Source organism: Oncorhynchus kisutch, linkage group LG14, assembly GCF_002021735.2.
Source record: "Oncorhynchus kisutch isolate 150728-3 linkage group LG14, Okis_V2, whole genome shotgun sequence".
NCBI classification, from domain to species: domain Eukaryota; kingdom Metazoa; phylum Chordata; class Actinopteri; order Salmoniformes; family Salmonidae; genus Oncorhynchus; species Oncorhynchus kisutch.
Window position 1 is genome coordinate 41685317 of NC_034187.2, and position 26480 is coordinate 41711796.

Sequence of the window (26480 nt, forward strand, 5' to 3'; positions counted from 1 at the left end):
CTTGAGCTCACTGGATATGTCACTAGGACTGTGGAGCCGGTGATTGTCAAGCAAATAACTGCAGGTTTCACACGGTAATTGACCGTTAATTAGCATAAACATGTTTATCATCTCCTGGCTTCCACGCATAGCCTACAAGCCACTGATGCAGACCTTTGGAACATCTTCATTTTAAAAAGTCAAATTTATGATTTATTTTAGACAGTTCTAAGGAAACATGATACGAAGCAAATGTAGTCAATTTTAAATCAAATCAAATTTTATTTGTCACATACACATATTCAGCAGATGTTATGGCAGGTGTAGCGAAATGCTTGTTCCTAGCTCAAACAGTGCAGTAGGATCTAATAATTCACAACAGTACACACACATCTAAAATTAAAAGAATGGAATTAAGAAATATAAAAATCTTAGATCGATCAATGTCGGAGTGGCATTGACTAAAATACAGTAGAATAGGATACAGTACATACATATGAGATGAGAAACACTTCACAAGAACAGAATAGCATACTCGTGAGTTGTCGTTAGGCCCTGATATGGCTATTTATTTGTGTTTTACCTTTATTTAACTAGGCAAGTCAGTTAAGAACAAATTTTTATTTTCAATGATTGCCTAGGAACAGTGGGTTAACTGCCTGTTCAGGGGCAGAACAGATTTGTACCTTGTCAGCTTGGGAATTGAACTTGCATCTAGTCCAACACTCTAACCACTAGGCTACCCTGCCGCTATGCCATATGGCTTTGGGCTACACTGGTTCATTTAGCAGACAAGATTTGCTTTATTATTTTGTATTATTTTATAGTATGTACAATACAATTGAACATGGCTTAATAAAAGAGAGAGGATATTTTCTCCAAACGATTTCAAAGGGAGTGCGCACATGGGGCTATTCTGTGTTGATCGGTTAACAAAGGAACTGGTCTCCCTATATGCTTCATGTATAGGTATTTATGCAACTTTTGTTGTGATACAAACGTTGTGCCATATGTTTTGATGTTTTAATATATTTTAAGGCTGCATGATGGGACTCTGATGATTTGAAGAAAGTCGCAAGCTGCACACACTCTTGGCGGCATCCCCCTTGTGTGGCCGTAATGCCCCCTAAAAAATAAATCTATGCCTTTCGCTGCCAAAGGGGCCATTTTGCCCTTGGGCTGAATACAATAGGCTAATTGTAAATCCCTTCTCCCCGGCTGCCGTGCTCTGAAGCACCTCTCACTTACATGGCTCTCTCAGATGTAGCCAATGCACGTCACGTGACCGGGTCCTTCTCTCAGGCATTTCAGCTAAGAAGTAGGCTACAAGTGAATGAAGATAGACACATCGGGGGACGCAACTGCGCCCTCTTATCGAATTTCGAGGCGCATACTAAAGATGTTAGAACAGTCCGTGTTGCCTACTTTTTGTCAGCCAACAAGATGAGTAGGCCTAACGAACAGCAATAGCACTAGCCTTTGTCAATCTACTATCTACTATCCCCCATATTACAAAAGTTCACCTATTCTATTGGTCAACTTGTTCTTCTGTGCAATAAATAGATTTTCCAAACATACTCTGGGACAATTGTAGGGTGCGATAGATCCCAAATGAATAAAACCACTCGCATCAAAAAAACTTTTTAAAAGCAAAGAGGCTGATCATTTAGCTTAACATTTTGAATGTGCACATGGCAGTAGGCTATAAGAGCGACTGTTCCAAAATGCAATCAATTAGTGGGAAGACACTGTTCTCAAAATTGATGGCAAATGTGATTATGCATGTAATGCTCTATTATAAAGGTGCATTGTTATGGTGAAAAGGATCTTCCTCAAACTCACAGCCTGTGTATGCCAGTTAGGGAAAGGGGGATACCTAGTCAGTTGTACAACTGAATGCATTCAACTGAAACGTGTTTTCTGCATTTAACCCAACCCCTCTGAATCAGAGAGGTGCGGGAGGGCTGTCTTAATCGACATCCACGTCTTCGGCGCCCGGGGAACAGTGGGTTAACTGCCTTGCTCAGGGGCAGAACAACAGATTTTTACCTTGTCAGCTCGGGGATTTGATCCCGCAACCTTTCGGTTACTGGTCCAACGCTCCTACACGCCAGGCTACCTGCCGCACGCCAGGCTCGACACCGGTTATAAAGCGGATGAATGTGCTTAATTTTAAGAAGTTATTTGTCCACTTTAGTTGTGATACGAAACATATAGGCTCGTGGGCTTGGATACACGACTATGACTTGAAAAGGTCGCAAAAAAAAGGTATGCATTGTTTCTTGCCTTTCACAAGGCATGATCTCTGCATGTGTGGTTCCCACTGTGAAGCATGGAGGAGGATGTCTGATTTAGAATTCAAGGCACACTTAACCAGCATGGGTACAACAGCATTCTGCAGTGATACGCCATCCCATCTGGCTTGCACTTAGTTGGACTATCATTTGTTTTTCAACAGAACAATGACCCAAAACACATCTCCAGACGGTGTAAGGGCTATTTTACCAAGAAGGAGAGTGATGGTTGACTGCATCAGATGACCTGACCCCACAATCACCTGACTTCAACCCAATTGAGATGGTTTGGGATGAGTTGGACCGTGGAGTGAAGGAAAGCAGCCAACAAGTGCTCAGCATATGTGGGAACTCCTTCAAGCTTGTTTGAAAAGCAATACAGGTGAAGCTGGTTGAGAGAATTCCACGACTGTGCAAAGCTGTCATCAAGGCAAAAAGGGTGGCTACTTTGACGAATCTCAAATATTTACTTTAACACTTTTTTGGTTACTACATGATTCCGTATGTGTTATTTCATAGTTTTGATGTCTTCACTATTATTCTATAATAGTACAAATAAAGAAAAATCCTTGAATGAGTAGGTGTGTCCAAACTTTTGACTGGTACTGTATGTTTGATATTAGTTTTGATTTAGAATGGACCATTATCATGCACCTGTCTCGCAACAGGGGCATGGGGAAGAAAGTACATGTCATTTATGCACTTAAATAGAGAATGGAGGACGCTTACCCAATATTCATTTTCATGCCAGCCAGGTAGGCTATACGACTGTTGCAAAGCAATGTGCTTTATATTAGGAAATAGGGCTGGGCGATATGATGACATATATCGTGTGACGATAGACATTTTTCTATCGTTTCATATTATGCTCTATCGTTTATTTCGTTGTGTTGCAAGTCACACTCTTTATGGCAATATGTTTCGTCAATTGGACGGCTCTTTGCTGTGGAAGGACATTTGCAACACAAACAAACATGGAGGAGAGTGAACGTGACACAGATCACGGAGACACTGAGCTCGTACCTAAAAGAGGAGCTACTTCAGCCGCATGGACGTGGTTTGGGTATGAAAAGTCTGACACAGACCAGAAAACCGCCCTCTGCAAAATATGCCGCAGGCCTGTCGCGACAACAGACTCAAACACCACAAATCTAGTTTCCACTTGCGCAAGAATCATGTGGGACAGTACAGAGAGAGTCTACGGATGAGACCCAAAAAAGTACAGTCGAGTGTTCAAAACAAACCCCCGACTCGGACGTTGCAAGAGGCTTTTGCCAACGGCACGCCATATGGCAAAGAATCACGAAGTTGGAAGGAGATAACAGCTGCTGTTACAACTTACATCTGCAAAGACATGGCCCCAATTTACACGGTCGAGAAACTGGGATATATATATATATATAAGGCATTTATTTTGTTTGCAACAGTAGTTGAAGTGTTTTCTATTTTATTCATTCATATTTTATATTTTGTTATATGCTTAATTGAACATTTGCACAAAGATTCTAAATGATAGGAGAAATAATCAAATATGAATAAGTACCTTTTTATTTGTTGAGTATAATTCAAAAAGAAATTGGCCTTTACATGAGGTCATTTCATATAAACTATTTATTAATTGAATTTACAGAATGTGCTGTATTGTTATCGGGATATGAGATTTTGGCCATATCGCCCAGCCCTATTAGGAAAGTTGATAAATAAATATAAACTCAGCAAAAAAAAGAAACATCCCTTTTTCAGGACCCTGTCTTTCAAAGATAATTCCTAAAAATCCAAATAACTTCACAGATCTCATTGTAAAGGGTTTAAACACTGTTTCCCATGCTTGTTCAATGAACCATAAACAATTAATGAATATGCACCTGTGGAACGGTCGTTAAGACACTGACAGCTGACAGATCGTAGGCAATTAAGGTCACAGTTATGAAAACTTAGGACACTAAAGAGGCCTTTCCACTGACACTGAAAAACACCGCAAGAAAGATGCCCAGGGTCCCTGCTCATTTGCGTGAATGTGCCTTGCCTGCTGCAAGGACGCATGAGGACTGCAGATGTGGCCAGGGCAATAAATGGAATTGTCCGTACTGTGAGACGCCGAAGACGGCGCTACAGGAAGACCTGATGGTGGACAGCTGATCATCCTCGCAGTGGCAGACCATGTATAACAACACCTGCATAGGATCGGTACATCCGAACATCACACCTGCGGGACAGGTCCAGGATGGCAACAACAGCTGCCCGAGTTACGCCAGGAACGCACAATCCCTCCGTCAGTGGTCAGGCTGTCTGCAATAAGCTGAGAGAGGCTGGACTGAGGGCTTGTAAGCCTGTTGTAAGGCATGTCCTCACTGGCAACAACGTCGCCTATGGGCACAAACCCACTGTCGCTGGACCAGACAGGACTGGCAAAAAGTGCTCTTCACTGATGAGTTGCTGTTTTGTCTCACCAGGGGTGATGGTCGGATTCGCGTTTAACGTCAAAGGAATGAGCGTTACACCGAGGCCTGTACTCTGATGCGGGATAGATTTGGAGGTGGAGGGTCCGTCATGGTCTGGGGCAGTGTGTCACAGCATCATCGGACTGAGCTTGTCATTGCAGGCAATTTCAACACTGTGCGTTCCTCCTCCCTCATGTGGTACCTGCAGGCTCATCCTGACATGACCCTCCTGAATGACAATGCCACCAGCCATTACTGCTCATTCTGTGTGTGATTTCCTGCAAGACAGGAATGTCAGTGTTCTGCCATGGCCAGCGAAGAGCCCGGATCTCAATCCCATTGAGCACGTCTGGGACCTGTTGGATCGGAGGGTGAGGGCTAGGGCCATTCCCACCCAGAAATGTCCGGGGACTTGCAGGTGCATTGGTGGAAGAGTGGGGTAACATCTCACAGCAAAAATTAGCAAATCTGGTGCAGTCCATGAGGAGATGCACTGCAGTACTTAATGCAGTTGGTGGCCACACCAGATACGGACTGTTACTTTTGATTTTGACCCCCCCCCCCCCCTTTTTGTTCAGGGACACAATATTCCATGTCTGTGGAAGTTGTTCAGTTTGTCTCAGTTGTTGAATCTTGTTATGTTCATACAAATATTTACACGTTAAGTTTGCTGAAAATAAACGGAGTTGACAGTGAGAGGACTTTTTTTTTTGTAGGCCTAGCCTGTAGAAAGCTGATGGGATCCACCTATTTTCAATAGAGGCCTATTCTATTCTACGCAATTGCATAGCCTGAAGAAATATTGCGCAACATTAACTCATGGGCACTCGTGATTTAGATTTTTTATTACATTTGCATTGATGTCCGAGTGATTAGAGGGACAATAGAGTGCTGAGTACCAGACAGTTAGCGAGTTTGGTAGGCTGCTAATGACCACCAGCAGCATCAGAGCTTGGAGAAGCCTAATAACCATGACTAAACAGTCACATGGAATTTGACTGCTGTCATGGCTCGTGACCGACGGTGTGGTGGTAATACGGTCACCGTAACAGCCCTGTATGTCACATTAGGTTTTATTGAACAAACTGGAACATTATGATGGTATATGGGTTGTTTGATACCACTTCCACTCCTCTATAATCACTGCTGTGTGACAGAATCAACAATAGATTGAATCTCTCCATCCCACTCACTAAGTCTTGCTCTGAAACATTTATACAGCTGTTATCCCTGTCTCTGCCACGGTCTGGTGCTATCTCTCTCTCTCTCACGCACACACAGGCACACGCTTAAAGCAGAGCCTTTATCTCTCCCGCACAGACCGCACATAGTTTGATCACATGCCGGTAAGGTAAAGCAATGTTATGAGTACTGACTTCTGAGCATATGCTATAGTCTTCGCTGCCACCTTCTAGTGGATTGTTAGTGCTACAGAAATAGGCAGAGAATTACGTACGTTTTTGTTGTTGTTCCAGTTTAAAATAAAGACTTGTGGGCATAAGCTGAATTTTCTTTTCTGAAATGATCCCAGTGGGGTAGTTGGTTGCTTGGAGGAAATTCAACGTGCATAACTGTACATAAAGACAATGTTTTCCCAGTAGCCTGCTTTAGCCTCACAGGCATTCGTTCAGCATGTGGTATTTTTTGGAACTCTTCCCTCCAGTGTTTTCTCCTCGTTTCTAATGAGTGCTAACAGCTGCCTGATGGCCCGGTCCGTGTTTATAAAGCTCTCAAAGTAGGAGTGCTGATCTAGGATCAGTTTCCCCCTGTCTGTGTATTCATATTCAATATGATCTTTTTTTTTTTTTTTACAATACAAAACATTCACATACAGTTGAAGTCGGAAGTTTTGCATGCAGTTGGTTGGTGTCATTAAAACTCATGTTTCAACCACTCCACAAATGTCTTGGTAACAAACTATAGTTTCGGCAAGTCGGTTAGTGCATGACACAAGTAATTTTTCCAACCATTGTTTACAGACAGGCTATTTAATTTATAATTCACTGTATCACAATTCCGGTGGGTCAGAAGTTTACATACCCTAAGTTGACTGTGCCTTTAAAAAGCTTGGAAAAATCCAGAAAATCATGTCACGGCTTTAGAAGCTTCTGATAGGCTAATTGACATCATTTGAGTCAATTGGAGGTGTACCTCTGGATGTATTTCAAGGCCTACCTTCAAACTCAGTCCCTCTTTGCTTGACATCATGGGGAAATCAGCCAAGACCTCAGAAAAAAAATTGTAGGCCTGGTTCATCCTTGGGAGCAATTTCCAAACGCCTGAAGGTACCACGTTCATCTGTACAAACAATAGTAAGCAAGTATAAACACCATGGGACCACGCAGCCGTCATACCTCTCAGGAAGGAGGCACGTTCTGTCTCCTAGAGATGAACGTACTTTGGTGCAAAAAGTGCAAATCAATCCCAGAACAACAGCAAAGGACCTTGTAGAGATGCTGGAGGAAACGGGTACAAAAGTATCTATATCCACAGTAAAACAAGTCCTATATCGACATAACCTGAAAGACAGCTCAGCAAGGACGAAGCCACTGCTCCAAAACCGCCATAAAAAAGCCAGACTACAGTTTGCAACTGCACATGGGGACAAAGATCATACTTTTAGGAGAAATGTCCTCTGCTCTGATGAAACAAAAATAGAACTGTTTGGCCATAATGACCATCGTTGTGTTTGGAGGAAAAAGGGGGAGGCTTGCAAGCCAAAGAATACCATCCCATCCGTGAAGCACGAGGGTGGCAGCATCATGTTGTGGGGGTGCTGGTGTACTTCACAAAATAGACGGTTACATGAGGGAAGAAAAATTACGTGGATATATTGAAGCAACATCTCAAGACATCAGTTAGGAAGTTTAAGCATACTTCCAAAGTTGTGGCAAAATAGAACATTTGTGTGCAGAACTTAAAAAGCTTGTGCGAACAAGGAGGCCTACGAACCTGACTCCGTTACACCAGCTCTGTCAGGAGGAATGGGCCAAAATTCACCCAACTTATTGTGGAAGGCTACCTGAAATAAATAATTCTCTCTACTATTATTCTGACATTTCACAGTCTTAAAATACAGTGATGATCCTAACTGACCTATTGTATTTGGCTAAGGTGTATATAAACTTCCGACTTCAACTGTACAACCGACAACATACAGACGCACTCGAACATACACAACATCACCCCTGCCCAGACCCACCTGCTCACACCCCCATCTCCAGCACCGCATCACTCTATACCACTTGGCCTCAAACTGCACCATTTTGTTTCTCTCCACCGCCCACACTCACTCAGCATTTAGATAATACAGCAGTTGACCTTTCCATCTAGATCAGTACTCCTAATAGCTTAATGAATACAAGCCCTGGAGTGAATGCTGTCTCTTCCTCTGCAGGTGGATCAACTGTCTGATTTCAGCCATCCAAAAACACAAGAAGTTCCACAAAGGGCCACCGGACAGCGAAGAGGGTAGGAGAAGTTTTACATGAAATCTTGAGATTTTGATTGGATGAAGATATGTATTTTGTCACCATTTTCCTTAGTTGTCCCTGACAGTAGCCAAATCAAAAAATACATTAGAGGCTGGTTTCCCAGCCTACTACTGGACTAGTTTAAATGGAGTTTCTCCATGAGTTTGCTTATCTTTGTCTGGGTAACCAAACAAATGTGTTTTAAAAAAGAGAGAGATTAGATTTAGATACAGTTGAAGTCGGAAGTTTACATACACCTTAGCCAAATACATTTAAACTCAGTTTTTCACAATTCCTGTCTTAGGTCAGTTAGGATCACCACTTTATTTTAAGAATGTGAAATGTCAGAATAATAGTTGAGAGAATTATTTCTTTCAGCTTTTATTTCTTTCATCACATTCCCAGTGGGTCAGAAGTTTGCATACACTCAATTAGTATTTGGTAGTATTGCCTTTAAATTGTTTAACTTGAGTCAAACATTTGGTCAAACATTGGGTGAATATGGGCCCATTCCTCCTGACAGAGCTGGTATAACTGAGTCAGGTTTGTAGGCCTCCTTGCCCGCACATGCTTTTTCAGTTCTGCCCACAATTTTTTTTATAGAATTGAGGTCAGGGCTTTGTGATGGCTTTAAGACATTTTGCCACAACTTTGGAAGTATGCTTGGGGTCATTGTTCATTTGAAAGACCCATTTGCTACCAAGCTTTAACTTCCTGACTGATGTCTTGAGATGTTGCTTCAATATATCCACATTTTTATTTTTATTTTTTTATTTCACCTTTATTTAACCAGGTAGGCTAGTTGAGAACAAGTTCTCATTTGCAACTGCGACCTGGCCAAGATAAAGCATAGCAGTGTGAACAGACAACACAGAGTTACACATGGAGTAAACAATTAACAAGTCAATAACACAATAGGAAAAAAAGAGTCTATATACATTGTGTGCAAAAGGCATGAGGAGGTAGGCGAATAATTACAATTTTGCAGATTAACACTGGAGTGATAAATGATCAGATGTTCATGTACAGGTAGAGATATTGGTGTGCAAAAGAGCAGAAAAGTAAATAAATAAAAACAGTATGGGGATGAGGTAGGTAAAAATGGGTGGGCTATTTATTGATAGACTATGTACAGCTGCAGCGATCGGTTAGCTGCTCAGATAGCAGATGTTTGAAGTTGGTGAGGGAGATAAGTCTCCAACTTCAGCGATTTTTGCAATTCGTTCCAGTCACAGGCAGCAGAGAACTGGAACGAAAGGCGGCCAAATGAGGTGTTGGCTTTAGGGATGATCAGTGAGATACACCTGCTGGAGCGCGTGCCAAGGGTGGGTGTTGCCATCGTGACCAGTGAACTGAGATAAGGCGGAGCTTTACCTAGCATGGACTTGTAGATGACCTGGAGCCAGTGGGTCTGGCGACGAATATGTAGTGAGGGCCAGCTGACTAGAGCATACAGGTCGCAGTGGTGGGTGGTATAAGGTGCAAACTGCATCCAGTTTGCTGAGAAGAGTGTTGGAAGCTATTTTGTAGATGACATCGCGAAAGTCGAGGATCGGTAGGATAGTCAGTTTTACCAGGGTAAGTTTGGCGGCGTGAGGGAAGGAGGCTTTGTTGCGGAATAGAAAGCTGACTCTAGATTTGATTTTCGATTGGAGATGTTTGATATGACAGACACCTAGGTACTTATAGATGTCCACATATTCAAGGTCGGAACCATCCAGGGTGGTGATGCTAGTCAGGCGTGCAGGTGCAGGCAGCGAACGGTTGAAAAGTATGCATTTGGTTTTACTAGCGTTTAAGAGCAGTTGGAGGCCACGGAAGGAGTGTTGTTTGGCATTGAAGCTCGTTTGGAGGTTAGATAGCACAGTGTCCAAGGACGGGCCGGAAGTATATAGAATGGTGTCGTCTGCGTAGAGGTGGATCAGGGAATCGCCCTCAGCAAGAGCAACATCATTGATATATACAGAGAAAAGAGTCGGCGCGAGAATTGAACCCTGTGGCACCCCCATAGAGACTGCCAGAGGACCGGACAGCATGCCCTCCGATTTGACACACTGAACTCTGCCTGCAAAGTAGTTGGTGAACCAGGCACGGCAGTCATCAGAAAAACCAAGGCTACTGAGTCTGCCGATAAGAATATGGTGATTGACAGAGTCGAAAGCCTTGGCAAGGTCGATGAAGACTGCTGCACAGTACTGTCTTTTATCGATGGCGGTTATGATATCGTTTAGTACCTTGAGCGTGGCTGAGGTGCACCCGTGACCGGCTCGGAAACCAGATTGCACAGCGGAGAAGGTACGGTGGGATTCGAGATGGTCAGTGACCTGTTTGTTGACTTGGCTTTCGAAGACCTTAGATAGGTCTATTACAGTTTGGAGGGCAGGATGGATATAGGTCTATTACAGTTTGGGTCCAGGGTGTCGCCCCCTTTGAAGAGGGGGATGACTGCGGCAGCTTTCCAATCCTTTGGGATCTCAGACGATATGAAAGAGAGGTTGAACAGGCTGGTAATAGGGGTTGCGACAATGGCGGCGGATAGTTTCAGAAATAGGGGGTCCAGATTGTCAAGCCCAGCTGATTTGTACGGGTCCAGGTTATGCAGCTCTTTCAGAACATCTGCTCTCTGGATTTGGGTCAAGGAGAATCTGGAGAGGCTTGGGCGAGTAGCTGCGGGGGGGGGCGGAGCTGTTGGCCGAGGTTGGAGTAGCCAGGCGGAAGGCATGGCCAGCCGTTGAGAAATGCTTGTTGAAGTTTTCGATAATCATGGATTTATCGGTGGTGACCGTGTTACCTAGCCTCAGTGCAGTGGGCAGCTGGGAGGAGGTGCTCTTGTTCTCCATGGACTTCACAGTGTCCCAGAACTTTTTGGAGTTGGAGCTACAGGATGCAAATTTCTGCCTGAAGAAGCTGGCCTTAGCTTCCTGACTGACTGCTTGTATTGGTTCCTGACTTCCCTGAACAGTTGCATATCGCGGGGACTATTCGATGCTATTGCAGTCCGCCACAGGATGTTTTTGTGCTGGTCGAGGGCAGTCAGGTCTGGAGTGAACCAAGGGCTATATCTGTTCTTAGTTCTGCATTTTTTGAACGGAGCATCCTTATCTAAAATGGTGAGGAAGTTACTTTTAAAGAATGAAAATTACATAATTTTCCTTCCTTGTGAATCCGTCTATTTTGTGAAGTGCACCAGTCCGTCCTGCAGCAAAGCACCCCCACAACATGATGCTTCACGGTTGGGATGTCGTTCTTCGGCCTGCAAGCCTCCCCCTTTTTCCTCCAAACATAACGATGGTCATTATGGCCAAACAGTTCTATTTTGTTTCATCAGAGCAGAGGACATTTCTCCAAAAAGTATGATCTTTGTCCCCATGTGCAGTTCAAACTGTAGTCTGGCTTTTATGGCGGTTTTGGAACAGTGGCATCTTCCTTGCTGAGCGGCCTTTCAGGTTATGTCAATATAGGACTCATTTTACTGTGCTATTGATACTTTTGTACCGGTTTCCTCCAGCATCTTCACAAGGTCCTTTGCTGTTGTTCTGGGATTGATTTGCACTTTTCGCACCAAAGTATGTTCATCTCTAGGAGACAAACCATCTCCTTCCTGAGCGGTATGACGTGTTAAACAAATCTACATTTATTTTATATTTGAGATTCTTCAATGTGGCCACCCTTTGCCTTGACAGCTTTGCAGACTGTGGCATTTCATTTTTAATACGTACATTTTGAAGCATGTTCTAAAAACCTGTTTTTGCGTTGTCGTTATGGGGTATTGTGGGTCAAATCCATTTTAGAGTAGGGCAGTAACGTAACCAAATGTGGAAATAGTCCAGGGATCTGAATACTTTCCGAATGCACCGTATATATTAATAATAATGTATGCCATTTAGCTGACCGTTTTTTATCCAAAGCCACTAACAGTCGTGTGTGCATACATTGTTTCCCTTATCGGTGTCCCCAACGGGAATCGAACCCACGACCCGTGGCGTTGTAAGCGCAATTGTCTGGACAACTGGTATGGACAAGTGGAAATAATAATAATGCTACGGTTGATTTATTTATTTATTTTGTCTTTGTGGACAGATTGTTACAGTGAGACCGAGTCAGAAGATGAGGGGACTTCTCCTTCTCCACACAGAAACAAGATCTACACGGTGAGGAGAACCACACACAAACACATGCATTGTTTCTGTCTTTTTGTGTTTTGTTGTCTTTCTTATTCTGCACTGTACTATTCTTCTTCTTATTTGATTAGTTTTTTTTGTCTCTTGTTACTTGCCAGGCCATCATCGTACCGGTAAAATAACAATTTGTTCTTAACCGACTCAGTTTTTTCTCGTCAGAGGACATGCTCAGGAAAAAAATCTTGGCTCTAGTAATCCCGTAGAATAGATGTCCAAGTCAGAACTCTCCCTAAGTCTGCCACACTTACCTGTTCTCTGGTTCTGGTTACTCGTTCTCTCTCTCTCTCCCTCTAGCCCTTTCCCACCTCTCTACCTCTCGCTCTGTCCTTCCCTCCATCCACTCATTTAAAAAAAAGCAAGTGATGTTCCATACAAATCTAATGTGTTGTGTTTGATGGACACCAGAAAACCCTGTCCAACACACTGCCTCGGGCCAGGAAGGGCAAGGACAAGGACAAGGGCAAGGACAAAGAGAAGAAGGACAAGATGCACGTTCCTGGTCCACCCACAGGGCGCAGCAGAAGCCCAGGTACTGTATGGTGGAGCGCAACACTTCTGTTTCACCACAAGGTGGAAGAAGAGAGTCATATAGGCCTATAGGGGGTTCCATTTATGGATACGTTTTAATTTCTACCAGATGGCGGGGGCTTCGCCAGCTTCATCATGGCTGTTGTCTGCCTGTCTCTCCCCAGTGTCTTCAAATTGTGCCACCAGGGATTCTATAATGTGTTTATTTGTCTGCCTCCTTTCTGTCATGATATCTAATAAGCCCCCCTCCTTCTCAATAAGTTTTATTGGTGTCGAAAGCATGACAAAATACAATGCCAAAAGTGTTAGTTTATAGCGGTACCCACTGTTTGTTTTTTTTTCAAAGTTAGGCAGGAAGAGGATGAAAGAAGTGATGAGGTTTTGGATATAGTGATGTGGGATTTTGTTTTGTATCGTGAGGTAGAGGGCAAGGTGAGTATGCAGCACAGGGGATATTTGTTTTTTAAAGAGGGGTCGGGGGTGGGGTGGTGCAGTTTTAATGAAATGAGGATGTATCATTAAAGAAAGACAAAAGGTCTCGCGCTCTCTCTCTCTCTCTCTGTACATCTCTCTCTCTCTCTCTCTGTACATCTCTCTCTCTCTCTCTCTCTCTCTGTACACTCTCTCTCTCTCTCTCTGTACATCTCTCTCTCTCTCTCTCTGTACATCTCTCTCTCTCTCTCTCTGTACATCTCTCTCTCTTCTCTCTCCTCTCTGTACATCTCTCTTCCTCTCTCTCTTTCTTGTATCAATCTCTCTCTCTCTCGTCTGTACATCTCTTCTCCTTTCTCTCTGTAACAGTCCTCCTCTCTCTCCTCTCTCTGTACATCCTCTCTCTTTTCTCTCTGTAAGTCTCATCTCTCTCTCTCTGTAACATCTCTCTCTCTCCTCTCTCCTGTAACACCTCTCTCTTCTCTCTCCTCATTCTACTGGTACAATCCTCTCTCTCTCTCTGGTACAATCTCTCTCTCTCTGCTCTGTACATCTCTTCCTCGCTCCTCCTGTAAAACATCTCTCTCTCTCTCTCCTCTGTACATATCTCTCTCTCTCTGTACATCGCTCTCTCTCATGTAACATCTCTCTCTCTGTTACAATCTCTCTGTACAGTTCCTTTCCTGCTCTTCTCTCTTGTACATCGTCTCCTCTCTCTCTTCTGTACATCTCTCTCTCTCTTCGTCTCGATACATTCTCTCTCTCTCTCTCTGTACATTCCCTCTCTCTCTCTCTCTGCTACATCCCTCTCTGTACATACGTCTCTCTCTTCTCCTGTACCAATCTCCTCTCTCTCTCCTCTCTGAACATCTCTCTCTCTCTCTCTCTCTGTACATCTCTCTCTCTCTCTGTACAATCTGCTCTTCTCTCTCGTCTCTTCTCTGTACATCTCTCCTCTGTACATCTCTTCTGTACATCTCTTCTCTCTCTCTGTAGCATACTCCTTCGTCTCTCTCTCTGTACATCCTTCTCTCTCTCTCTCTGTTACATCTCTCGCTCTCTCTTGTACATCTCTCTCTCTCTCTCTTATTACATCTCTCTGTACATCTCCTCTCCTGAACATCCTCTCTGTACCTCTCTCCTCTCTCTGTACATCTCTCTCTCTCTCTCTGTACATTCTCTTCCTCTCCTCTTACATCTCTCTCATCCTGTACATCTCTCTTCTCTCTCTGTACAACTCATTCTCTCTCTCCTCTCTTGTAATCTCTCTCTGTACATCTCTCTCTTCTCTCTGTACATCTCTTCTCTCTCTCTCTGTACATCTCTCTCTCTCTCTCTCTGTACATCTCTCTCTCTCTCTCTGTACATCTCTCTCTCTCTCTCTCTGTACATCTCTCTCTCTCTCTGTACATCTCTCTCTCTCTCTCTCTCTCTCTCTGTACATCTCTCTCTCTCTCTCTGTACATCTCTCTCTCTCTCTCTGTACATCTCTCTCTCTCTCTCTTCTCTCTCTGTACATCTCTCTCTCTCTCTCTGTACATCTCTCTCTCTCTCTCTCTCTGTACATCTCTCTCTCTCTCTCTCTCTGTACATCTCTCTCTCTCTCTCTCTCTGTACATCCTCTCCTCTCTCTGCATCTCTCTCTCTCTCTGTACATCTCTCTCTCTCTCTGTACATCTCTCCTCTCTCTCTCTCTCTGTACATCTCTCTCTCTCTCTCTCTCTACTCTCTCGTGTACATCTCTCTCTCTCTCTTCTCTCTCTGTACATCTCTTCTCTCTCTCTCTCTCTGTACATCTCTCCTCTCTCTCTCTCTCTGTACATCTCTCTCTCTCTCTCTCTCTGTACATCTCTCTCTCCTCTCTCCTGTACATCTCTCTCTCTCTCGCTCTGTAATCTCTCTCTCTCTGTACATCCCTCTCTCTCTCTCTCTGACATCTCTCTTCTGTACATCTCCTCTCTCTCTCTCTGTTACATCTCTTCTCTCTCTTCTCTGTACATCTCTCTCTCTCTCTCTCTCTCTGTACATCTCTCTCTCCTCTCTCTCTCGTACATCTCCTCTCTCTCTCTGTACATCTCTCTCTCTCTCTCTGTACATCTCTCTCTCTCTCTCTCTCTCTTACATCTCTCTCTCTCTCTCTCTCTCTGGTACATCTCTCTCTCTCTCTCTTCTCTCTCTGTACTCTCTCTCTCTCTCTCTCTCTCTCTGTACATCTCTCTCTCTGTACATCTCTCTCTCTCTCTCTCTCTGTACATCTCTCTCTCTCTCTCTCTCTCTGTACATCTCTCTCTCTCTCTCTCTCTCTGTACATCTCTCTCTCTCTCTCTCTCTCTGTACATCTCTCTCTCTCTCTCTCTCTCTGTACATCCTCTCTCTCTCTCTCTCTCTTGTACATTCTCTCTGCTCTCTCTCTCTCTGTACATCTCCTCTCTCTCTCTCTCTCTGTACATTCTCTCTCTCTCTGTACATCTCTCTCTCTCTCTGTACATCTCTCTCTCTCTCTGTACATCTCTCTCTCTCTCTCTCTCTGTACATCTCTCTCTCTCTCTCTCTCTCTCTGTACATCTCTCTCTCTCTCTCTCTCTCTCTGTACATCTCTCTCTCTCTCTCTCTCTCTGTACATCTCTCTCTCTCTCTCTACTCTCCTCTCTCTCTCTCTCCTGTAACATCTCTCTCTCTTCTCTCTCTCTGTACATCTTCTCTCTCTCTCTCTCTCTGTACATCTCTCTCTCTCTCCTCTCTCGTACATCTCTCTCTCTCTCGTACTCTCTGCTCTCTCTCTCTCTCTGTACATCTCTCTCTCTCTCTCTCTGACATCTCTCTCTCTCTCTCTCTCTCTCTCTCTCTGTACATCTCGCTCTTCTCTCTCTCTCTCTCTCTCTCTCTCTCTCTCTCTCTCTCTCTTCTCTCTCTCTCTCTCTCTCTCTGTACATCTCTCTCTCTCTCCTCTCTTGTACATCTCTCTCTCTCTGTACATCTCCTCTCTCTCTCTCTGTACATCTCTATCTCTCTCTCATCTCTCTCTCTCTCTGTACATCTCTATCTCTCTCTCTCTCTCTCTTCTCTCTCTGTACATCTCTCTTCTCTTCTCTCTCTGTACATCTCTCTCTCTCTCTCTCTTGCTCTCTCTCTCTCTCTCCTGTACATCTCTCTCTCTCTCTCTCTCTCTGTACATCTCTCTCTACCCCCAATCCCCCCTGCCACCAGGAGCTCCGGAGGATGAGATGGGCGTGCTGTTCCACCGGCTGAATGAGGGTGGCGTGTCCCTGATTGGCAGCGACAAGCTCACAACTCACGACCACTTCCGCAAGTCCTTCATCCGGCGCAACAAGAACCCGGTCATCAACGAGAAGGCCCACACGCTCCGCGTGCTGCAGAGCACCCTCAAGGTTCGGGTCAACCCTTCGAGCTCAGAGCCTCTTCAGCTAAGCAGTGTCCCCTGAACTTGACCCACATCGCTACTTATGTGTACTCCTTATTTGAACGCTTTTGTATAAGTGACCTATATGGGGATTGTATCCACAAGTAGTCTCACTTTTGACCGATGGTATGCTCTTATTGTTGTCTTAATTTGTTCTCTTTCATACAATTTGAGCCGTTTCTAAATTGGGTTGTCTTTGAAAGAAGATCTCTTTCCACAAGTGGTTTTCCCCATGACCTAGAATGTTGTGAAAGGAACAGGCATAGCAGCAGGAGGTATGGCCCGGTCTGTGTGACTTCACCTGGAAAAACTCCTGGCCCCAGTTCACGTAGCCAGGGAAAACTCCTGACCCTCATTATAGTGTACTAATATAAACATTTCATTTACTATTATGATGTGAATGACCGTCTGTTCTGAATGTGCTTCTAGGATAAAGAGGCGGAGCTCCAACTCATTAACAAGGTTCTGGAGGACTCTGATCTGACGTCGCAAAAGTACCGCCAGTGGAAAGAACATAACGAAGACCTTCACCTGGTGATCGAGAAACTGGCTGTCCAACGGGCTAAAGCTGTAGCCACGGCAAGGGTGGGGCACAAAGAGGACCAGGACACACCCCCCGAACCGTCGCCCGGGAAGCAGGTCGCTGTGGAGACGGGGGGGTGTGTGTTTGGACTGAGCCTTAGTGACGGGGAGATGCTGGTGGATGCGGAGCCGTTGTTGTCAGGCCCGGTGAAGAATGTGGGTGACTTGGATGTAGAGCCACAGTCCGAACACTCATCGACTGCTGAGAGCAGCACAGACCAGCAGAGCAGCAACACAGCCGACATAGCTAGTCAAGCTAGCCCAGATAATTACTTCTACATATGAGACACCAATGGACTGATCTGATGATGGTTTTTCTAGTTTCCATCAATGATTATTATAAGGGCCTGGTGTTTTTCCCAACCATATGACCTAAGCAGGAAAAACTCATGGCTCTAGTTACAGCTGTGATACGTTCCAGGAGATTTTTCTGGTCAGTAAAAAGTGTGGCCCCTCAGGATTTTTGCTTGGTTTTTGTTGATAGGAAAGACGGGCTTTGTCTATCCAAACCTGAATTCGGTATTCATATAACAAAAAACTAACAATTTTGCCAAGTATCACTCTATTGATATATATATATATATATATATATATATCTGTATTCATGGGATATTATGGGCTGTCTTAGTTTTCTACTATTGCATTATTATTGCAAATTTTAAAGGAGATTTTACAGGTAAATGATATCTATGTGCTTTATGCCTGTTATATACATAGAATTTTAAATGTCATGTAACAAGATGTATTGGCGTTTTAAAACTTAGATTGTATGTATTTTTGCACAGAATAAGGTCCGATCTTGCCACATTATGAAAATTGTTATTATCGATCAAAGACAATTATTCATTTTAATCTGAGGTTAACATTGAAGACTGTTCCAAGATATGTTCCCAAGTGTGTGTGCGCGTACGTGCTTGTTTTCAGCTGGGTTTGTCCAATGCATCTTGAATACACTGATGGTACAAAACGTTAGGAACACCTTCCTACTATTGAGTTGCTTCCCTTTTTGCCCTCAGAACAGACTCAATTCTTCGGCATGGACTTTACAAGGTGTCGAATGCTGGCCCATGTTGACCCCAATGCTTTCCCACAGTTGTCAAGTTGGCTGGATGTCCTTTTGAGTGCTGGACCATTCTTGATACACACTTGGAAACTGTTGGGTGTGAAAACCCCAGCAGCATTGCTGGTCTTGACACACTCAAACCGGTGTGCCTGGCACCTACTACCATACCCTGTTCAAAGGCACTTCAATCTTATGCGCATTCACCCTCTGAATGGCAATACATACACAATCCATGTCTCCGTTGTCTTGAGGCTTAAAAATCCTTCTTTACCCTGTCTCCTCCCGTTCATCTGAAGTGTATTTGACGAGTGACATCAAGGAGGGATCATGGCTTGCACCTGGATTCACCTGATCAGTCCATGTCCTAATGTTTTGTACACTCAGTGTAAATTGATTCAATATATTCTGATTGAGCAATAGCGATCCTCACTGGTGACTGAGCAAGCGACTGCTGTAAAGAACAAATGATGAACGCAATACATTTGATAAAAGTTTCATGATCTATTTCAAGTAGCCATTGTCCTACACTCTAAGAACAAAAGGGTTCCAAAAGGGTTAGGTCTCCATAGGAGAACCCATTTTGGTTCCAGGGAGAAAGAGCCCTTTTTGGTTTCAGGTAGAACCCTTTTGGGTTCCATGTCGAACCCTCTGTGGAAAGGGTTCTACATGGATCCAAAAACAGTTCTACCTGTAACCAAAAAGGGTCCTTCAAAGGGTCAAAGACCATCTTCAGTCCCCCCCCACCCCACCCCCACCCAGGCAAGTAGAGCGACCCGGCCGGGTGCAGAGTAAGCTGGGGGGCAGCCTATGATGAGGTCTGTTGGGGGGTGTCTTCTCCAGCTGTGTGTGTTGTGATGTCCTATGTGATGATGAAACTGTCAATAAAATGACATTACACTTATTGATGAAATTTGTATTGATATTTGTCTGGGACTTTAGTTTTGCATTCATTGCTGAAAAAAGTGATGAGAAAAGTGTTGACAAGGTTGTGGTAAAACTCTCATTGTATTTGTCACATTCTTTGTAAACCACAGATGTAGACTAAGAGCTTCCTTATGGGCTCTTCCCAACAATGCAGAAAGAAAAAAAAGGTAATACCATGAGATATAAATACACAATGAGTACCTTGGCTGTATATACAGGGTATTTGCTAAGAATTTGCATGATAACAGCGGGCACCTTCTGATAATTTCTTTGGAAATCAACACAATTGGAAACAACATTGTTACCTCTAGTATCAAACGATGCCTACTTGTTTTTGGTAATGAACCTCAAACAAACAAGCACTTAATAGGTTGTTGCTGTATACAACATTACCATGTAATTTATCAGTAAATATATTGAACTGAATATCAACGTAACATGAAAAATGTTGGTCCCATGTTTCATGAGCTGAAATAAAAGATCCCAGAAATGTTCCATACACACAAAAATCTGAATTCTCAAATTTTGTGCACAAATTTGTTTACATCCCTGTTAGTGAGCATGTTATCCTTTGCCAAGATAATCCATCCACCTGACCGGTATTGCATATCAAGAAGCTTATTAAACCACATGATCATTGCACAGGTGCACCTTGTGCTGGGGACAATAAAATGCCACTCTAGCCAGCAGCATACCACCCTGCATACCAAGCAGGGTTGGTCCTGGTCAGTCCCTGGATGGGAGACCAGGTGTTGCTGGAAGTGGTGTTGGAGGGCCAGTAGGAAGCACTCTTTCCTCCGGTCTAAAAAATATTAAAATGCCCCAGGGCAGTGATTGGGGACACTGCACTGTGTAGGGTGCCGTCTTTCGGATGGGACGTTAAACGGGTGTCCTGACTCTGAGTTCATTAAAGATCCCATGGCATTTATCGTAAGAGTAGGGGTGTTAACCCCGCGGTCCTGGCTAAATTCCCAATCTGGCCCTCAAACCATCACGGTCACCTAATAATCCCCAGTTTACAATTTTCTCATTCATCCCCCTCCTCTCCCCTGTAACTATTCCCCAGGTCGTTGCTGTAAATGAGAACGTGTTCTCAGTTAACTTACCTGGTAAAATAACGGATAAATAAATGTAAAAAATCAAATGAAATGTACAGTTTTGGCACAATGCCACAGATGTCTTAAAATAAAATTTGATTTGATTTGAAGTTTTGAGCGAGCATGTAAATGGCATGCTGACTGCAGGAATGTCCATCAGAGTTGTTTCCATAGAATTTAATGTTCATTTCTCCAACGTCGTTTTAGAGAATTTGACAGTACATCCAACTGGCCTCACAACTGCAGACCACGTGTAAGGACCTGCACATACGGCTTCTTCATCTGTGGGATCGTCTGAGACCAGCCACCCGGACAGCTGAGGAAACAGGAGTATTTCTGTCTGTAATAAAGCCCCTTTGTGGGGAAGACCTAACCCAGGCCCACCCGTGGCTGTGCCCCTGCCCAGTCATGTGAAATCCATAGATTAGGGCCTATTGAATTTATTTCAATTGACTGATTTCCTTACATGAACCGTATATTTTTGTTCAGTATACATTTCTGTGCTGTAAGATCGGTTTTTATCACTGACAGCTTTGAATATTGTTTAGTTCCCTACATTTCCTCCTCAAATAGTTCTCCTAGACACTCGCTGCCATGCAGTGGTGTAGTCCAGGGTTTTCTAACTTTCTTCTGGTGTCCCCCTGGGTGCATGTTTAGTTTTTTACACCTAGCACGACACAACTGATTTCAAATCATCTAAGCTTGACGATGAGTTGGTTATTTGAATCGGCTGTTGGGGCAAAAAAACGAAACGTGGCCCCAGGAAAGTTTCTAAAATGCCAATAGGCTCAGATAGAAATATCCATAGAAATATCCATTCTAAATTTAGAACGAGTTGAAATAATAGATGCAACAACTATCATGGGTTGCAAATATGTCTAGGATAATGCATTTGGCTGCAAGACAATGAAAGAAAATTCATTTGAAAACCAATAGAACAGAATAGCCATATGAGGAAGTCTTTAAAATAATTGCCTTGGTGTTTCTATGGTGGGATTTTGGCTATAGTCTACTTTGCAGCAAGGTAAGACATGCCTCATAATACGAAGGAAAACATCCAGGTTTCCAACCATTAAGAAACAAATATAATGATAGACCTAACCGTCTTCTGGTAGATGGAAAGGCTTTCACGTTCTGAATTAAATATTAACTAGCTACAAAGTAGCATATGCCTTCCAGGCAGAATGATATCATGATTAATTGCATCGATGTTTGGCCATTTGTTTTGCAAACTCCATCTCGTGCATAGCCGCGGGGAGTAGGGGTGCAGCACCCCCTGAAAAATCGGAATATAATTGTTGTTTTTTTAATGTAAATGCTCATGTGTGTTACACAAACAACAGTTGTAGGTGCCTGCGCAGTTGAATTGAAGGGTAACTACACCAAAAAATCGAGTAAATGTATTGGATTTTTCCCAGACCTCAAAAGTCATCTCCCATTTCTGACTCAGTTGACAGCTTCATTTATCTATTTCAATAATAGGCCTACTATTAGCCAACTTGAACAGTATAGATTAGGTTGGCTTGACTGTGAAAGACCAATATGGGATTTATAATTTTAGGTAATCCAGAGTGTATGTCACTGTTTGTTATAGAATTTTTAACACAGGGCTCCTTTCCTTCGCCGGGTGGGCAATTTGGAAAATTGTTGGCAAAATTAGAGTATACCCACTTCTCCAGGTACCACTACACCACTGCTGTGATGGTTACCTCCCCGACAAAAACTTGTAAATCTCATTGGACAGGACGGGTGCCAGTGTGTGTGTGTGTATGAATTTTGATGAGCAATGTGTTTGGGTTTCTTCTTCCTCATTGTGTGATTTGAGAAAATGATCTTTGTGCTGGGCCAAGAACACAAATATTAAGATAAAAGTTGGTAGCGCATATCTTTACAAACCCACCCGTTCCATGTGTCTAAAGACACTTAAACATATTTTTATTGATAATTACCCTCTTTGCAGGTTTCAAAACAGGATGTCCGTATAGGGCTCAATTAACTAGGCTACAATACTTCACAGCCTGTTGAAAGTTAGCCTGCGATTAGCTTTCTTTATCGTTAGTCCCTGAAGGCAGCTTGTGCTTAGAGGATTACATAGCATTTACACTATACAAGCAGCAATCGCCTAGCCATGCTAGCCTCGCCCTCATGTGGGTACTAAGCAAGCTAAGTAGTGCCACAGATCAACAGCCATTGTCAGCCAGTCCAGTAGGGATTGGAAGTTATGGTGAGCTTTGATTGGTCACTCGCAATATCGCGGAGGATTTGAATTATAGTTCCGCTTTCCCCAACTTTAGTCCCGCCCTGTTCAGCTCCCTCGCTCGTGCTCTCATCACTCAATGGTCCCGGCCCACTCCGTTTCTCCCACTTTCCTTCCGTTGAACGTGAATGGCTCCCGATGTTTCGCCGTGCATTGGCGCTTCCTCGTGTAAATGGCCCGTTACACAGCAGGACCTGTGAACATAAAGCATCTCAGAGTAGGAGTGCTGCTCTTTGATAAAGGTCCCTGTGGTCTAAAAGTCCACTGTAAACTGATCCTAGATTTGCACTACATGCTTTATGAATACAGGCCCAGGAATCTAGGTGTAGCCTGGCGTTAGTAGGGCTAATCATTGTAAGTACACGCTAGATTCTTCCAAGGTCTTGTCACATGTTTGCTAGTCAGTATCAATGAAATACCCAAGACCCATTCTGTTTCTGTGGGGCGTATTTTGAAATCACTTTTCTCGCAATGGATGTGGATTTCTGTGTCCCATAGGTCAGTGACGTGAGTTCTTCAGATATTTGCTCTGTAATTAAAAAGTCCATAATAGTTCATTCTGTGCATTGCAATTTCTCGTGGACAGACGCATGTAACACAACTGGTATTGTAGGACGTGGGATGCAATAAGTTCACCACAGGAGTGCACAGGTTTTTCAACACTAATGATTTCAATGCTCTAACTGCAGACCTCATCTCTCAGCCCCGTCTGTATACTGCCACCTACTGGAGACCTCATCTCTCAGCCCCCTCTGTATACTGCCACCTACTGGAGACCTCATCTCTCAGCCCCCTCTGTATACTGCCACCTACTGGAGAACTCATCTCTCAGCCCCCTCTGTATACTGCCACCTACTGGAGACCTCATCTCTCAGCCCCCTCTGTATACTGCCACCTACTGGAGACCTCATCGCTCAGCCCCCTCTGTATACTGCCACCTACTGGAGACCTCATCTCTCAGCCCCCTCTGTATACTGCCACCTACTGGAGACCTCGTCTCTCAGCCCCCTCTGTATACTGCCACCTACTGGAGACCACATCTCTCAGCCCCCTCTGTATACTGCCACCTACTGGAGACCTCATCTCTCAGCCCCCTCTGTATACTGCCACCTACTGGAGACCTCATCTCTCTGCCCCCTCTGTATACTGCCACCTACTGGAGACCTCATCTCTCAGCCCCCTCTGTATACTGCCACCTACTGGAGACCACATCTCTCAGCCCCCTCTGTATACTGCCACCTACTGGAGACCTCATCTCTCAGCCCCCTCTGTATACTGCCACCTACTGGAGACCTCATCTCTCAGCCCCCTCTGTATACTGTCACTTACTGGAGATCTCATCTCTCAGCCCCCTCTGTATATTGCCACCTACTGGAGACCACATCTCTCAGGCCCCTCCCTCTCATCTCTCAGGCGCTCAGTGACGAACTGCCCAGGGAAGACAAATCCCCTCTTTCAATTAGCTCCTGAATGCTTCTCTTTCTATTGGCTTCAAAATCAAATCAAATGTATTTGTCACATACACATGGTTAGCAGATGTTAATGTGAGTGTAGCGAAATGCTTGTGCTTCTAGTTCCGACAATGCAGTAATAACCAATGAGTAATCTAACCTAACAATTCCAAAACTACTACCTTATGCACACAAGTGTAAAGGGATAAATAATATGTACATAAAGATATATGAATGAGTGATGGTACAGAACGGCATAGGCAATATGCAGTAGATGGTATCGAGTACAGTATATACATATGAGATGAGTACTGTAGGGTATGTAAACAAAGTGGCATAGTTTAAAGTGGCTAGTGATACATGTATTACATAAAGATGCAGTAGATGATATAGAGTACAGTATATACAGTGGGGCAAAAAAGTATTTAGTCAGCTACCAATTGTGCAAGTTCTCCCACTTAAAAAGATGAGAGAGGCCTGTAATTTTCATCATAGGTACACATGACAGACAAAATGAGAAAAAAAATCCAGAAGATCACATTGTAGGATTTTTAATGAATTTATTTGCAAATTATGGTGGAAAATAAGTATTTGGTCACCTACAAACAAGCAATATTTTTGGCTCTCACAGCCCTGTAAATTCTTCTTTAAGAGGCTCCTCTGTCCTCCACTCGTTACCTGTATTAATGGCACCTGTTTGAACTTGTTATCAGTATAAAAGACACCTGTCCACAACCTCAAACAGTCACACTCCAAACTACTATGGCCAAGACCAAAGAGCTGTCAAAGGACACCAGAAACAGAATTGTAGACCTGCCCCAGGCTGGGAAGACTGAATCTGCAATAGGTAAGCAGCTTGGTTTGAAGAAATCAACTGTGGGAGCAATTATTAGGAAATGGAAGACATACAAGACCACTGACAATCTCCCTCGATCTGGGGCTCCACGCAAGATCTCACCCCAAAAATCCCAGAACCACATGGGGGGACCTAGCAGAGAGCTGGGACCAAAGTAACAAAGCCTACCATCAGTAACACACTACGCCGCCAGGGACTCAATCCTGCAGTGCCAGACGTGTCCCCCTAATTAAGCCAGTACATGTCCAGGCCCTTCTGAAGTTTGCTACAGAGCATTTGGATGATCCAGAAGAAGATTGGGAGAATGTCATATGGTCAGATGAAACCAAAATATAACGTTTTGGTAAAAACTCAACTCGTCGTGTTTGGAGGACAAAGAATGCTGAGTTGAACACCATACCTACTGTGAAGCATGGGGTTGGAAACATCATGCTTTGGGGCTGTTTTTCTGCAAAGGGACCGGGACGACTGATCCGTGTAAAGGAAAGAATGAATGGGGCCATGTATCGTGAGATTTTGAGTGAAAACCTCCTTCCATCAGCAAGGGCATTGAATATTAAACGTGGCTGGGTCTTTCAGCATGACAATGATCCCAAACACACCGCCTGGGCAACGAAGGAGTGGCTTCGTAAGAAGCATTTCAAGGTCCTGGAGTGGCCTAGCCAGTCTCCAGATCTCAACCCCATAGAAAATCTTTGGAGGGAGTTGAAAGTCCGTGTTGCCCAGCAACAGCCCCAAAACATCTCTGCTCTAGAGGAGATCTGCATGGAGGAATGGGCCAAAATACCAGCAACAGTGTGTGAAAACCTTGTGAAGACTTACAGAAAACGTTTGACCTCTGTCATTGCCAACAAAGGTTATATAAGTATTGAGAAACTTCTGTTATTGACCAAATACTTATTTTCCACCATATTTTCCACCATAATTTGCAAATAAATTAATAAAAAATCCTACAATGTGATCTTCTGGATTTTTTTTCTCATTTTGTCTGTCATAGTTGAAGTGTACCTATGATGAAAATTACAGGCCTCTCTCATCTTTTTAAGTGGGAGGACTTGCACAATTGGTGGCTGACTAAATACTTTTTTGCCCCACTGTACATATACATATGAGATGAGTAATGTAGGGTATGTAAACATTATATTAAGTAGCATTGTTTAAAGTGGCTAGTGATATATTTTTACATCAATTTCCATCAATTTCCATTATTAAATTGGCTGGAGTTGAGTCAGTGTGTTGGCAGCAGCCCTCCATGTTAGTGGTGGCTGTTTAACAGTCTGATGGCCTTGAGATAGAAGCTGTTTTTCAGTCTCTCGGTCCCTGCTTTGATGCACCTCTCCTGACCTCACCTTCTGGATGTTAGCGGGGTGAACAGGCAGTGGCTCGGGTGGTTGTTGTCCTTGATGATCTTTAAGGCCTTCCTGTGACATCGCGTGGTGTAGGTCTCCTGGAGGGCAGGTAGTTTGCCCCCGGTGATGTGTTGTGCAGACCTCACTACCCT

General features: G+C 43.8%; 1 protein-coding gene across 4 annotated transcripts in view; it reads left to right on the forward strand.

Moving 5' to 3' along the window:
• The window catches only part of LOC109878140 (connector enhancer of kinase suppressor of ras 2), a 106853-nt gene extending 87549 nt beyond the window's left edge, over positions 1–19304 (forward strand). For 3 of the 4 annotated variants that reach the window (XM_031788420.1, XM_031788419.1, XM_031788421.1), the window contains 6 exons: positions 8112–8185; positions 12268–12338; positions 12467–12481; positions 12774–12897; positions 16536–16717; positions 17179–19304. In XM_031788420.1, the coding sequence (XP_031644280.1) occupies positions 8112–8185; positions 12268–12338; positions 12467–12481; positions 12774–12897; positions 16536–16717; positions 17179–17616 (904 nt within the window). In that variant the 3' untranslated portion in view covers positions 17617–19304. The remainder of the gene's footprint in view (positions 1–8111; positions 8186–12267; positions 12339–12466; positions 12482–12773; positions 12898–16535; positions 16718–17178) is intronic. The other variant, XM_020470357.2, reaches the window with a different exon arrangement.
• Positions 19305–26480: the final 7176 nt, after the last annotated feature.